Below are 12079 nucleotides of genomic sequence, written 5' to 3' on the forward strand. Positions count from 1 at the left end.
ACTCAAATGCTATTTTTTCCATAAGAACTTCTGTGGCATTTAATTTTCCCCCGGGGTGTGTCATTTTCATTTTGCCTACAAAGGGGCCCGTGACTGATGTGTTACATTTGGGAATAACTTCCAGAGCCTAGCTTAGTGCTATATACATACAAATATTTGCTTGTATTTCTTAGCAATACTGGGGTGATGTCTTAAATAGAAAGAAATTCCATTAAAGACCCAGAAAATATACTATGTGCCTTCCTATCCCTGAAAGGATCAAAGAAAACAAAACCCAAAATATCTGTTTGATTGAGGTGTAAAAATTAGTGATTTCATTCAAATCAGATATCAGTATGAGTGGTAAGGGCAGGTAGGAGCTTGAAAGTCATAGTTGGCCTTAAATTCTGGCTAAAAATGTGTAATCTTGGGCAATTTACTCAACATTTCTCAGCCTTGGATTCCTCATCTGTAAAACTAAGTTGATGGTACTTATCCTGCCATAAATTTCAAACAAAATTACATCTCTAAAGTGCTTTGCATTCAGTAAACGATCAATAATCAGTAAGCAGTAGCTGTTTTTTTTTTATTGTTTTTGGAGCTAATTTCAAGACTATGATGAAGTGATAATAATTTCTTTAGAGATTTATAGAACAGAGAAATTTGTAGGTGAATTAATTCAAACTCTCTACCTGATGCATATATTCCCTCAGAAAATCTAGTTACTTATCTGAACAGGTGAATCAATGACTGTAGCTACTTAGGCTTCTAATGCATTTGGTTTAATAACCGGTGTTTATAAAATTTTGCTATTTACAGTTTTGCAGAGGCTGAAATTCATTAAATCCTTAAATTTGTGTATTCTAAATTAAAATTTTAATTTTAATATTAAAAGCCATAACTTTTCAAAATTAAAACACCTGATTCACTTAATCAGGTGTCTGCCTTAGAGCAGAAGACATTCTTCCTAAGTAACTTCTGCTACTAAACCACAAACATTGCCAATTTTCTTTTATCCATCCAAAATCATCAGACTATCCAAAATTGCTAGTAAATATAATTCTTCAAATGGATACTAGCTGCCAAGAAATCTTAATATTCATCCTAAAAACAAGTCAATTTCTACAGAGATAATATTATTCAATAAGGATTTTTATTTCTACAGAACTCATTATTCGTTAAGTATTAAATTACAGAATGAATATAGAACTTTTGGTTTCACGTTATAGTAAAATTAATAATACGGACTGCTCATTCCTGGGATTTCATCAAAATAAAAGGCTTGTTCTTTTTCATACTAGTAAAATTATAATGTATAATTTATGACACATGGTTAAATAGTTGTAAGGTACAAAACTTGAAGTTATTACCTACTTCCACCAATGTAGGTAAAGGACACAGAGTTCCTGAAATATGCCACCCCTTGAAGCCCCTTCAGCATAAACATTCTATTATTCTGTGACACAAATCCCTTCTTGTCCCTTTTATCCCCAACTGCTCTGTAGAGAGGAGGAATGTCCCTACCTACAGGAAGACCCAGGTGAGGAGGGAACTATATGAGACAGAAATGGTAGAATTTGTTCCAATTTGGAACTCATTAACATACCCTTCTATAAAAACAATGGGAAACTGCTTTAGATAAACTACAGATTATTTGAGAAACAGCTGAGGCGTGAAGGGAGTGAACTCAAAGTTAGGAAGGAGTCCCGGCTCTGCCACCTCTCATAAGACTCAATCCCTGTTTCAGTTTTCACATTTGAAAAATGGGGCAGTCCTAAATAGGCTTGTGGTGAGAATTAAGTGTAGATAATGCATGTGAATGCACTCACAAAACTCTAAAGCCCTATACAATTATGAAGTTTCCATTCCAGCAGGGAATTCATATTTATGTTATTTCCCCATAAGAAAATTCAATTTTGAGTATGTAATATTAAAAAAAAAAACTATTTCAAAGGATGTTCTTTGGGCTTAAAAATCATTTTTTTCTTTTTAAGATAAAAATAATATGTCAAAAATTTTAAAATTGAGGGTTTGATAAAAACACATTTGATGTTAAGTTTTTTAAAAAACATCCTTCTGTTCTTATGTTATCAATAAACTCAAACTTTTTCATAACACTATGAAAAAATTCTCAGAACCCAAGGTCATTTCTCCTGCGACTCAGTAATGCAATCATTAACACAGTTTACATTGGCATACATCCCGATTTGAAGAAAGGCAACAAGCCTTAAAAAAAACAAGTCAAGCTTTAACCAATAAAAGCAAGTTTTACATCATATATTTACTAACATTTAGGTTGCTATGGACTCTGCTAGAGACATGAAAGAATATGACGTTTCTTAACATGATCAACAGCACCTCCTGTCATTACTCTGTAATCAATACTGACCATTTAAAAATTCTCTTAGAACAGCCAGCTCACGGACTGCTTAATGTTCCTGATAAGATAAAATACTGGTTACTCCTGAAAGAAATCAATTTCTGTGTTTGAACAGTTAACTTCTTATACCATCCCCCATTTTACTAACGGAAAGGGCATAGAATAAAATAGACCTTTTTCATTCTTTCCACATCATTAAAATATAAAGTGGGTAATTTTCTAAGTTCTATATCAATATGAGATTAATTAAGAGTTTTATCAAAAATGCAACTGGAGTTAACAGTTGTAAAAACAGGTATATTTTCTATTTTACCAGAGAAAAGATTATGCATAAGCACAGTCAATTATTTAAAAACACCATAAAATACAGACAAAATTTGTAATCCTTAACAAGGACTACTTATAACACAAAACAGAGCTTTTTTTTACTTCTAAGCAGTTCCCACAGCTTTTGGGGAGGGACTTCAATTACGTTTACCAGAGAAACAGGCATATTTTTGAGATTGTGCAGGCTGTCTTATTTTTGCCTTTTGAGTACATGTAAGTAATAATAACATTTGAATTACACAATAAGTTACAGTTATTCGATACTTCCCCTGTGCTAGACACTGCCTTAAGGTTATAGATGTATTTTATTTCAACAACAGAATGAGGCCATCAGTGGTTAAATGGGAAACTACTCATATCCAAATAACTAATAAGAGTCAAGAATCAATCCCAGACTGTCTGATTCCAAAGCCCACGCTTTTAACCACTGCATTAAATTATTCCTTGATGAAAAAGGGGACCCAAAAAAAGCATTAATTTTATTTCTTAGTTTTAGGCTCTTGCAAAGACACTTATTTAAAAAGGATATGTATAAAACATAAACTTAAAAGCACAAACAAAATCTTATAGGCAAGCTAATTTTATAGCATAGCTTAAAAGTTAAGAAGGGCATTCCTGGAGGAATTAGTACCACACCTGGAGGGATGCAAACTGAGTTTTCAGATTAAATCATTTGTTATAACGTCCAGAAGACAGTGCATGCCACCTGGAGACATTTCAGTTTAGTAATGCCAATTTTCCTCTATGTGGAAAATAAAGCCAGGCAACTCAACCAAATAATGGAAAGTCTTCGATTTCCTTGTTCAAATCATCAGAATTACTTCAGAATGTCTGGAATTTTGACAAATTAGAATACCTAGCTGAGTAGCCCACTTCACTGCCTTTTGTCAAACTTACAAAAGATGCAATTAGTGTGCCTAGTAACTCGAAGTAGATGTCCTTCCTTTCAAGAGCATTTGGAAGAAGTTAAGACATTTTCCAGGTAGGTATGTCTCAAAAAATAAAAAAAAACAAAACAAAACTACTATTTCTAAAAGTTACTTTAACATTTGTAAAGTCCTGCGTTTTTCACCAACATTGGTTTTAACCGATGCCTGTTCCTAGACCCAAGTTAAAGGATGTCATAATTGTCAGGCCCATTCCCTGTTACAACATGGTGCTATTTGGCAACCATGACAAACATTTGCAATACCAGTAATAATACTAATATGTGCATGGCCCTATGGCATGGGCTTCAAAGGCACAACAGATCTTCACAACACCCCCCACGAGGCAAGTACTGACTGCCATTATACTGATTTCAGATGAGAAAGGGGAAGTGAGGCTGGAGACCAAGTCTAAGTAACCAGCCCAAGCACACAAAGCAAGCAGGACTAGGATATGAACTCAGGTCTAACCCCAAAGCCAGTGCCTTTGACAATTTCCCCAAACAGTTCTCAAGGATGAAAAGAATATCTAAACTCCACAGAAATCACTTTATCACCATACAAAACGCAGAGAATGTAAACAATTTTCTCTTTTCACCACTTTAAAAAGAGGCCAAGTCCTAAGCTCTTCCCAACCCCTCAAAAAAAGGGTGGGCTGGGTGGGGAGACCGCAGGAGCGAGTTCACAGCAAAGTAGAAAAAGGTGAGAAAAACGCCTATGAATGAAACTAATCTGAATTTCAGAATTCAAACAGCACAGAACCAAGAAAACGAAAATGATGAGGCCAGCAGAAGGAAGTTGACAGAAGTTAACAAGACACTGGTGCAGAGGAAGCTGTCAGGACCGGTGGTATATTGCACCAAGCACACACGGAGAGGGAGAAATACTGAAGAGTTTAAGAGCGGAAACAAAAGCTGACTCCCTACACCTCTGGTTTGACTTCAGATGTGCTACTACGGGGTAAGTGTAAGAAGCGTGGTTCACACTCAACGAGCTCATCGCATTAAATCACCACAGATGTTGAAGGCGCCTGAGTAAAGGAAGGTGTCAGGTTCTTAGTAAGAGGCTGAACGAATCCTTCCTCTTTTTCACTAGTCCCTAAACACCGTCCCTCCCATGCGCTCTCTGCTTCTGGCACCCCCGGACTCGTCCTGGAGGGTGGAGGAGAGCTGGTGAGACTCAACTGCCCTAATCGCCTCCAGCAGCCAAGTCACAGAGCGCGTTATCGGCACCTGCAACGCCACCTTCAGAAACGCCGACGGCACTTACCGACACCGCGTCCCCGCCAGCCAGACCCAGGTGCCTTCGGGCGAGCCCGTCGGAGCTTGTCTGCGGCCGGCGCCGGCGGGTCGCGGTCGGGGTCGGGTCCCGCCCTCCCCGCCCGCCTCTCTCCGCTCCCGCTCTCACCTGCCCAGCTCCCGGCCGGGGCTCAGGCTGTAGCAGTCCTGGAAGGGCTCTGTGCGCACCGCGGCGCGGATCTCCGTCAGCAGCCCGCGGGCCTGGGGCGGCGGAGGGCGGCGCAGCGCGCTCGGACCCCCGGCCGCCGGGCCTCGCGAGCCTGAGGCGGCGGCCGAGGAAGTACCGCCGCTGCCCGGCTTCTCCAGAGGGATCATGGTGCTCGGGCGCACTTCCTCTCCCGCCGCTCGGCTTGCTCTGAGCTGCCGGTGGGTAACGGTCTGTCCTCCAGTCGCCTCGCGTCCGTCCGAGGAGCCTCCGGCCACCCGCTGCCCTTCGCGCGGCGGTCGGATTGCAGGGAGACTGCTCCGAGCCCGCCCGCCCCTGTGCCCGGCGTCGGCCCCACCCCCGTATCGGCCCCGCCCCTCGGTCCCCTCACACCCCTCGGACCGGCTCCGCCCCCTGGCTGAGCGCCCTTCGGGTTCCGCAGGCCCGGCGCCTCTCGTGCGCCCTCTGCCGCTCCAGAAGATGCAACCGCTAGGGCGGCCCCGGCGGCCGGGAAGCGACCAAGAGCACCAACCTTTGGCCACAAGGGTCTAGTGCCTCAGCCGGTTGCCGTGAGAACGTTCCAAAAGCTGACCTGTTCGTTAAGGAATGCGGTACGAATGGTGGGGTTCTCTTGGGTCGGTAGGCGGGGTGATAAGACCTTGGCGAGTCGCCCTCGGCAACTTCTTTCAGATTCTTTCTTCGTACAGTAGGAGGACAGCAGTTGCCACCCTCTTTGAAACCGACTAGGAAGGAGCTTGAAATTTGGAAAACTCATTCCCTTGTGGTCCTGTGTGAAAGGTAACAGGCGAAGCAGGGAGGAATGCTTTTTCCCTTCTGCCTTTATCACCTGGCCCTAAAGTTGTTAACAATTTTCTGACAACAACCCTCCCCGCCCCCCTCGCCATCATCCTCCCATATACATTCTGGAAATCTTTTCTCGTTTCTTATAGGTGCCTATTTGTCTTATGCCCAAGATTCCCGACTATATCAAGAAGCCACAGGAAGAAATATGGACATCTTTCTAAAATGTCCATCAAATGTTTTGCTGAAAACTTTTGTGTGTTTTGAGCAAATATTGCTTGTTTGAGACCTGTGGTTGCCCACAAAATCCTGCTTTTATATAGCAAACTCACTTCAACTAAGTATTCAAACGTAGATGTATCCCCTTAACTGAAGTCACCTTGTTGATAGCCAGCCATATTATTTACATCCAGCTACTTGTGGAAGGTGCAGAACACCTTTTCTACATGACCATAGCCAATAACTGAACTTAGATTTGATTGTATACTAATTCTATAATTCTCAAAGTTCAGAGATTCACTTGTGACATTGATAGTTGAAAGCCTACGGGTTGAAGTAATCTCTAAGCAGAGGGGAAGCAATCCAGCTAAATTCCTACGATATCAGGCTAATCATTAGAATTCCCAAACTTTGTACAGAAATCCAGACTGCAAGTTAAGCCACAGGTTACTGAAATAAAGCCCAGGGGCATTCCATGGGGTCTAATTCTAATATTTTTAATGCTTCATTAAGTGTCCCGTAAGAAAAATATAATTTTGTATTACCTAAACCTTGCTCATACTAGCTCAGTTTAGGACGTTCTTCCTGACGCTCTTCCCATTCTTAATGCAATAGGATGGGGCACAGGTTTTCTCATTCTGATATAGCTCAAGTTGAATCAACCCTTCCCTATTCTGGTTAAGAGAGCATGTGGGAGGAGGCTGAGCTTCTGGATTGGGGGTGGGAGATGGAGGAGCTTTAGTGATGGTGATTCAGACCTGTCTGGGTGATAAGTTAAGAGAATTTATGCGGAGACTCTCTCTCTCTGGGTGTTTTTGTTCAGCAAATTGAGAATCATCTAGAAAATGCTCAATGGAAGTGGGCTGATGGTGAGATTCTGTTAGAAGACCAAAAAGAAAGACATGGTTAGGAATATTGATTATGCTTTCATTCTATTTAGTGTAAGTCACTTTCATGTTTTCCCTCTCTTCTTGCTTTCTTAGACCTCAGTCACTGGGGAACTGAGTTTCTGTTCTTACTCTTTCTTTAGTGCCATGCTTTATTAAGCAAATATTTGCTAGGTACCTGTTATATGACAGGCACCAGGTTAGAGATTAGTGACACAGCAGTTAACATAGAAACAATCTTTGTTAGAGGGAGAAATGCACATTAACTATGAAACTATAGAAATAATGCATGACAAACATCATAAATCAAGGTAATGGCTGTGATGAGTACATACATGTGGAGGTAGGAAAAATTTCTTTGAAGAAGTGGCATGTAAGCTGAGACACAAAGGAAGAGAAGCAATCATCACAGGAAAAATTGCAGAAAAATGTTTAAACAGAAAAAAGCACTTTTCAAGATCCTGAGAAAAGAAACTCCTTGGTGTGTTAAAAGGCACTGGACAAAGTAGCTACTTCTTGAAGTTCTCATGTTGATATTTTGTTAGAATATTAAGACCTAATGACCTCTTCATTTCATTCATTCATGCAACAAACATTAAGTGCCAAGTAGACATATCTGCAGACACTGAGCTAGTGACTGAGGATACAACGGTAAGCAAAATCGATGAAGTCCATGCAGTCATGGGGTTTACTGGGGGAGGCAGGCCACCAGTTAAAAAATTGAACATATATACAACTGAAAACAGAATTGCTAGGAAGGAAAAGTACAGACTCAATACATGAATATAATAAGGGAATCTTGCAGTAGTCTCATGAGTTTGGAGATAAAAAAAAATTGGAGTTTAGGACCTGTTAAGGAAGAGGAACACTTTAAGATTTCAGTAGCCCTGAAGGACTATACCCTAAGAGCATGGGGAAAAGGGAAATAGCCCAATGCTTACAAGGACTGACGACCAGCTACAAGTGGCAAAAGTAAATCCCTTCTGTAGTAAAACAGTATTATGTAGAGTCACACATTATCCATACAATTTATCACACACAAAATATTGTCTTAAAATTTTAAGAGTAAAAAGAAAACAGTAAACCCAAATGTGAAAGTTGAAACATTTTTAAATAATTTGGTTTAATCTCTTCAAGAACTTAAATGACATGATGGGGAATTCATCAGAGAACTAAAATATCCAAAAAAGAATAAGATGTGATTTTGGAATTAAAAAAAAAAATCTACTAACTGAAATTACTACTAAGTGGATGGTTTTAATAACATTAAATACCATTTAAGAAAGAATTAGTGAACCTTGAAGATGTTATTTGAATGAAATAGGCCAGACACAAAAGGAAAAATGTCATCTCATTGACATGAAATAATTAGAATAAGCAAATTCTTAGAGTCAGAAACTAGAATCCATCAGGCTGGGTGGGGGCAGGAAATTGGCAAATTAATTATTAATTGATGCAGTGTTTCTCTTTGGGATTATGGAAAAGTTTTGTAACAGTAATACAAAATTGAACATCACCAAATTATATATCTGAATGTGGTTAAGAGGGGAAATTTTAGATGGAATATAGGTAGCTAGAGCAAAATATTTTTTAGATAATAGGACTGAACAATAAACAGTGAACCCTAATGTAAACTATGGATGATAGCCAATAATATATTATAATAATAATCTCTCATCAGTTGTAACAAAGGTACCACACAAACGCAAAATGTTAAAAATGGGGGTGGGTATATGGGAACTCTGTATTTTGTGCATAATCTTTCTGTAAATCTATAATTTCTCTAGTAAGAAAGAATTAGTGAGTCTACTAAGTTAATTCAATTATGTCAGACAAAATATGCAAAATGAAGCAGGAAATGAAAGGACATTAACTTCAGAAAAGAGAATAAATCCCATGTGGGATGAGGTCATATGTTCTAACAGATATGTATTTAGGGTACCAAAAGGTGGAGAGAGAAAAAATCAGAGGCAATATTTGAAGTGATAATGATAATATCTGAAGATTTTTCAAAAACTAATGGTATTGGTTAGGATTCTCCAGGGAATTATATATATATATAATATATAATTCAGTGGAATCATTGTTGGGTCTCCTGGTGGAAGCACTCCTTCTTTTGGAACTAAGGCCTGTAGACCAGCAGTCCACAAGGTCGCAGGGACAGGAAGCAAACACTTTTCTAGTGAAACACTAGGGGTAATAGTGAGTGGTACCACTTGCATTTACACCCCTTGATTCCTGGACCTGTGAATGCTAGCTATGGTAGAAAGAATCTCATAGTGTGGATGCTGATTTAGAGCATAAACAGTCTTCAGGAGCACATTACCCCATTCCTGCACCCTATTGGCACCATAATTCAGTCTTCAAAAGGCCATTCCACCAAGTTATTAATCCAGCTCCCTCAGGATGATGGGGAATATGGTTAGGTCAGTGAATTCTATGAGCATATGCCCTTTCGCACACTTTATTTGCTGTGAAGTGGGTTCCTTAATCAGAAGCAATGCTGTATGGAATACCATGATGGTGGATGAGGCATTCTTTAAGTTCACAGTTAGTAGTTTTGGCAGAAGCATGCAGCGAAGGTAAATCCACTATCTGGAGTACATATTCCAGTAAAAAAAAAAGCCACCCTTTCCATTACGGAAGAGGTCCAGTATAATCAACCTACTATTAGGTAGCAGGTTGATCACCACAGGAACTGTTAGTCTCCACTGCTGGTAGATTAGGCACTCAGCAGTGTCTGTAACCAGGTTGGCCTTGGTGGTTGGAGGTCCATGCTGCTAAGCCCATGCATACCTCCATCCCTATTACCATGGTCACTTTGCTCGTGAGCCCATTGGCCAATGACAGGAGTGACTGGGGAAAGAAATTGACTGGTATACACAGAACAGGCTATCCTAACCCCATCATTATTAAAGTTCTCCTCTGATGATGTCACCCTCTTGTGAGATTCACATGGAACATAAATATCTTTGTTTTTTGCCATTTAGAAAAGTCTATCCATATACTTGTCCCCCAGACTTCTTTGTAACCAGCTTTCCAATCATGTTCAAGTCCCTGACCTGCAGCCACAGCCCATGAATCAGTATACAAATTCTCTGGCCATTTGTCCTTCCAAGCAAAATGGATAACCAGGTGCACTCCTCAAAGTTCTGCCCACTGGGAGGATTTACCTTTACCACTGTCCTTTAGGGATGTCTCAAAAAGGGACTGTAGTACTGCAGCTTTCCACATTTGGGCAGAACCTGTATAATGTGCAGAGCCATCTGTAAACCAGGCTTGAGTTTTCTCTTCCTCAATCAACTAATTGTAGGGAACTCTTCAATAGTTCTTAGCTGCAGACTGAAAAAGAAAAGGTAATGTGACTGGCGTGGGGCCCATAGGTATTTGGGTCACTTCCTCCTGTAGCTTACTTGTGTCTTCAGGGCCTGCTCAAGCCCAATCTCAAATATACTATTTCTATTTGATGATGGAGGTCCAGGCTGCTGTGCACACCAAACTTTATAGCTTGGTGGGTCAGACAACAGCCACTTCATGATGGACAACTCAGGTCTCATGGCAACTTGGCACCTCATGGTTAAGCATTTGTCAAAACAGTAATCAGAACAGCATGATTCATAGAGTACCATGGCACAGGCTAGTAGATCATAGAGTACCCAGAAGTGAAATAGATGGCAACCTACCAAATTCTTATGTGATCTGTGTAAGCAGAATGGTTCTAGAACAAGGGAATAAAAGTCTAATTTGAATCACAAAAGCAGAGACCTATGGCCCCTCATTCAATTCTCAGACTTGAAACAATTTACAGACCCATAACCCCTCGAATGAAAAGAAAACCAGGTCCCCTTGGGAAGGACCATGCTATACTGCCAAAAATTTATGCTGTTCAGCAGTGGTTTTGAACTTAGACACTGCAGATGCTTTATTTATTTTTTTTTACAATCTTTTGACTAAACCACGTCAAATAACGCTTTTATACGAATGGACCAAGACCTTACTTGTCTTTTTTTGCTGCATGTGAGGTATTCTTTGAAGAAAACTTGCAGAAATTACTTGGTCACTTCAAGAAAAACAACTTAACTCCAGACTTCTCCCTGATTGATTGGCTCTTTACCTTGCGGAGTAAATCTCTGCCACTTGATCTGGCCTGAGGATCTGGGACCTATGACAGGAAAGAGTTTCTGTTCTGCCCGGCCCTGGGGAAGGGTCCTGGGACTGCTCAGGGACTTAACCAAGATGGATTTTATCCACCTGGCCCGGCTCCTCGCCAAGAAGCAGGAGGATTTGCCTTCAGATGCAGTCTCCGCCTTCATCGCTGCAATTCGCATGCAAAGTCGCCAGCAACCAAGAAAGGCAGGGGCTACTTTCCTGTTTGATTCCAGACACTGGAGTTGGCCTTAAGCCAAACAAACAAAAACGACTTCTCAGAGAATTGCAGCCGGGCTCAGCCTTAAGGCCCCAGTGGGACGGGGAGCCGGGGCTGCCCCCTTACCCCCCACGCCCTCTTCTCGTGTCACTAGCGGCGGGTCTGCTTCAGCACATGATAATTACACGGTCCCGCCTGTACGTCAGCTACTGGGAAGTACTTCCCAGCCTTTCTTGGCTAAGATGCTTGAGAATGTTTCTTGGGGGACCGCAGAGATGTTAGTGGCTCATCTTTACAGATCCTGAGGTGAAAAAGAGACCGGTGATTCCGCTACCAAAGTAACCTTTCTGGAGCGGAGTTCGCGTTTTCAAAACCCACCTACGGAAGTTCTCATTCAGGGAGGACGGATTGTGGACCGGCAGTGCTGAAGGCGCCCAGGGGCTCCCCGGGAAGCCGCCCGCTCTGGGGTTGACGCCTCGGTGGAATCACCGTGCGAGGCAGGAGCTGCCCGGTGGGCACCAGCGGGAACTTGCACGCCTTGAGATTCCTCCCCTGAGCTTACGGAACCACGGGGAAGGGGCTGTGCAAGCCGGCCCCTGAGCGCACCCCTTGCCACCCCCCGGAAGCTCCAAGCTTGCCAGAGGCGCGACCCTGTGGAGGCCCGGCGTGGAGGCTGCTCCCCCGCGTGACGTTTGTCCTTCTTGCCTTTCTGCCCGCGCAACGGCAGCAGTCCCCAGCGCGGAGGTTCCCT

At 41.8% G+C, this 12079-nt stretch overlaps 1 protein-coding gene and 1 long non-coding RNA gene across 2 annotated transcripts in view; one reads left to right on the plus strand and one right to left on the minus strand.

The window, feature by feature from the left end:
* STK17A (serine/threonine kinase 17a) overlaps positions 1 to 5365 on the minus strand; it is a 31192-nt gene extending 25827 nt beyond the window's left edge. Inside the window, exon 1 of the mRNA XM_077119357.1 lies at positions 5020 to 5365. Within this exon, the coding sequence (XP_076975472.1) occupies positions 5020 to 5225 (206 nt within the window). The 5' untranslated portion in view covers positions 5226 to 5365. The remainder of the gene's footprint in view (positions 1 to 5019) is intronic.
* Positions 5366 to 5680: 315 nt separating this feature from the next.
* Positions 5681 to 12079, plus strand: part of LOC143649155 (uncharacterized) — a 44275-nt gene continuing 37876 nt past the window's right edge. Inside the window, exon 1 of the long non-coding RNA XR_013158930.1 lies at positions 5681 to 5853. This is a non-coding gene — a long non-coding RNA (uncharacterized LOC143649155). The remainder of the gene's footprint in view (positions 5854 to 12079) is intronic.

This window comes from Tamandua tetradactyla, chromosome 1 (assembly GCF_023851605.1).
Source record: "Tamandua tetradactyla isolate mTamTet1 chromosome 1, mTamTet1.pri, whole genome shotgun sequence".
Lineage (NCBI taxonomy): Eukaryota > Metazoa > Chordata > Mammalia > Pilosa > Myrmecophagidae > Tamandua > Tamandua tetradactyla.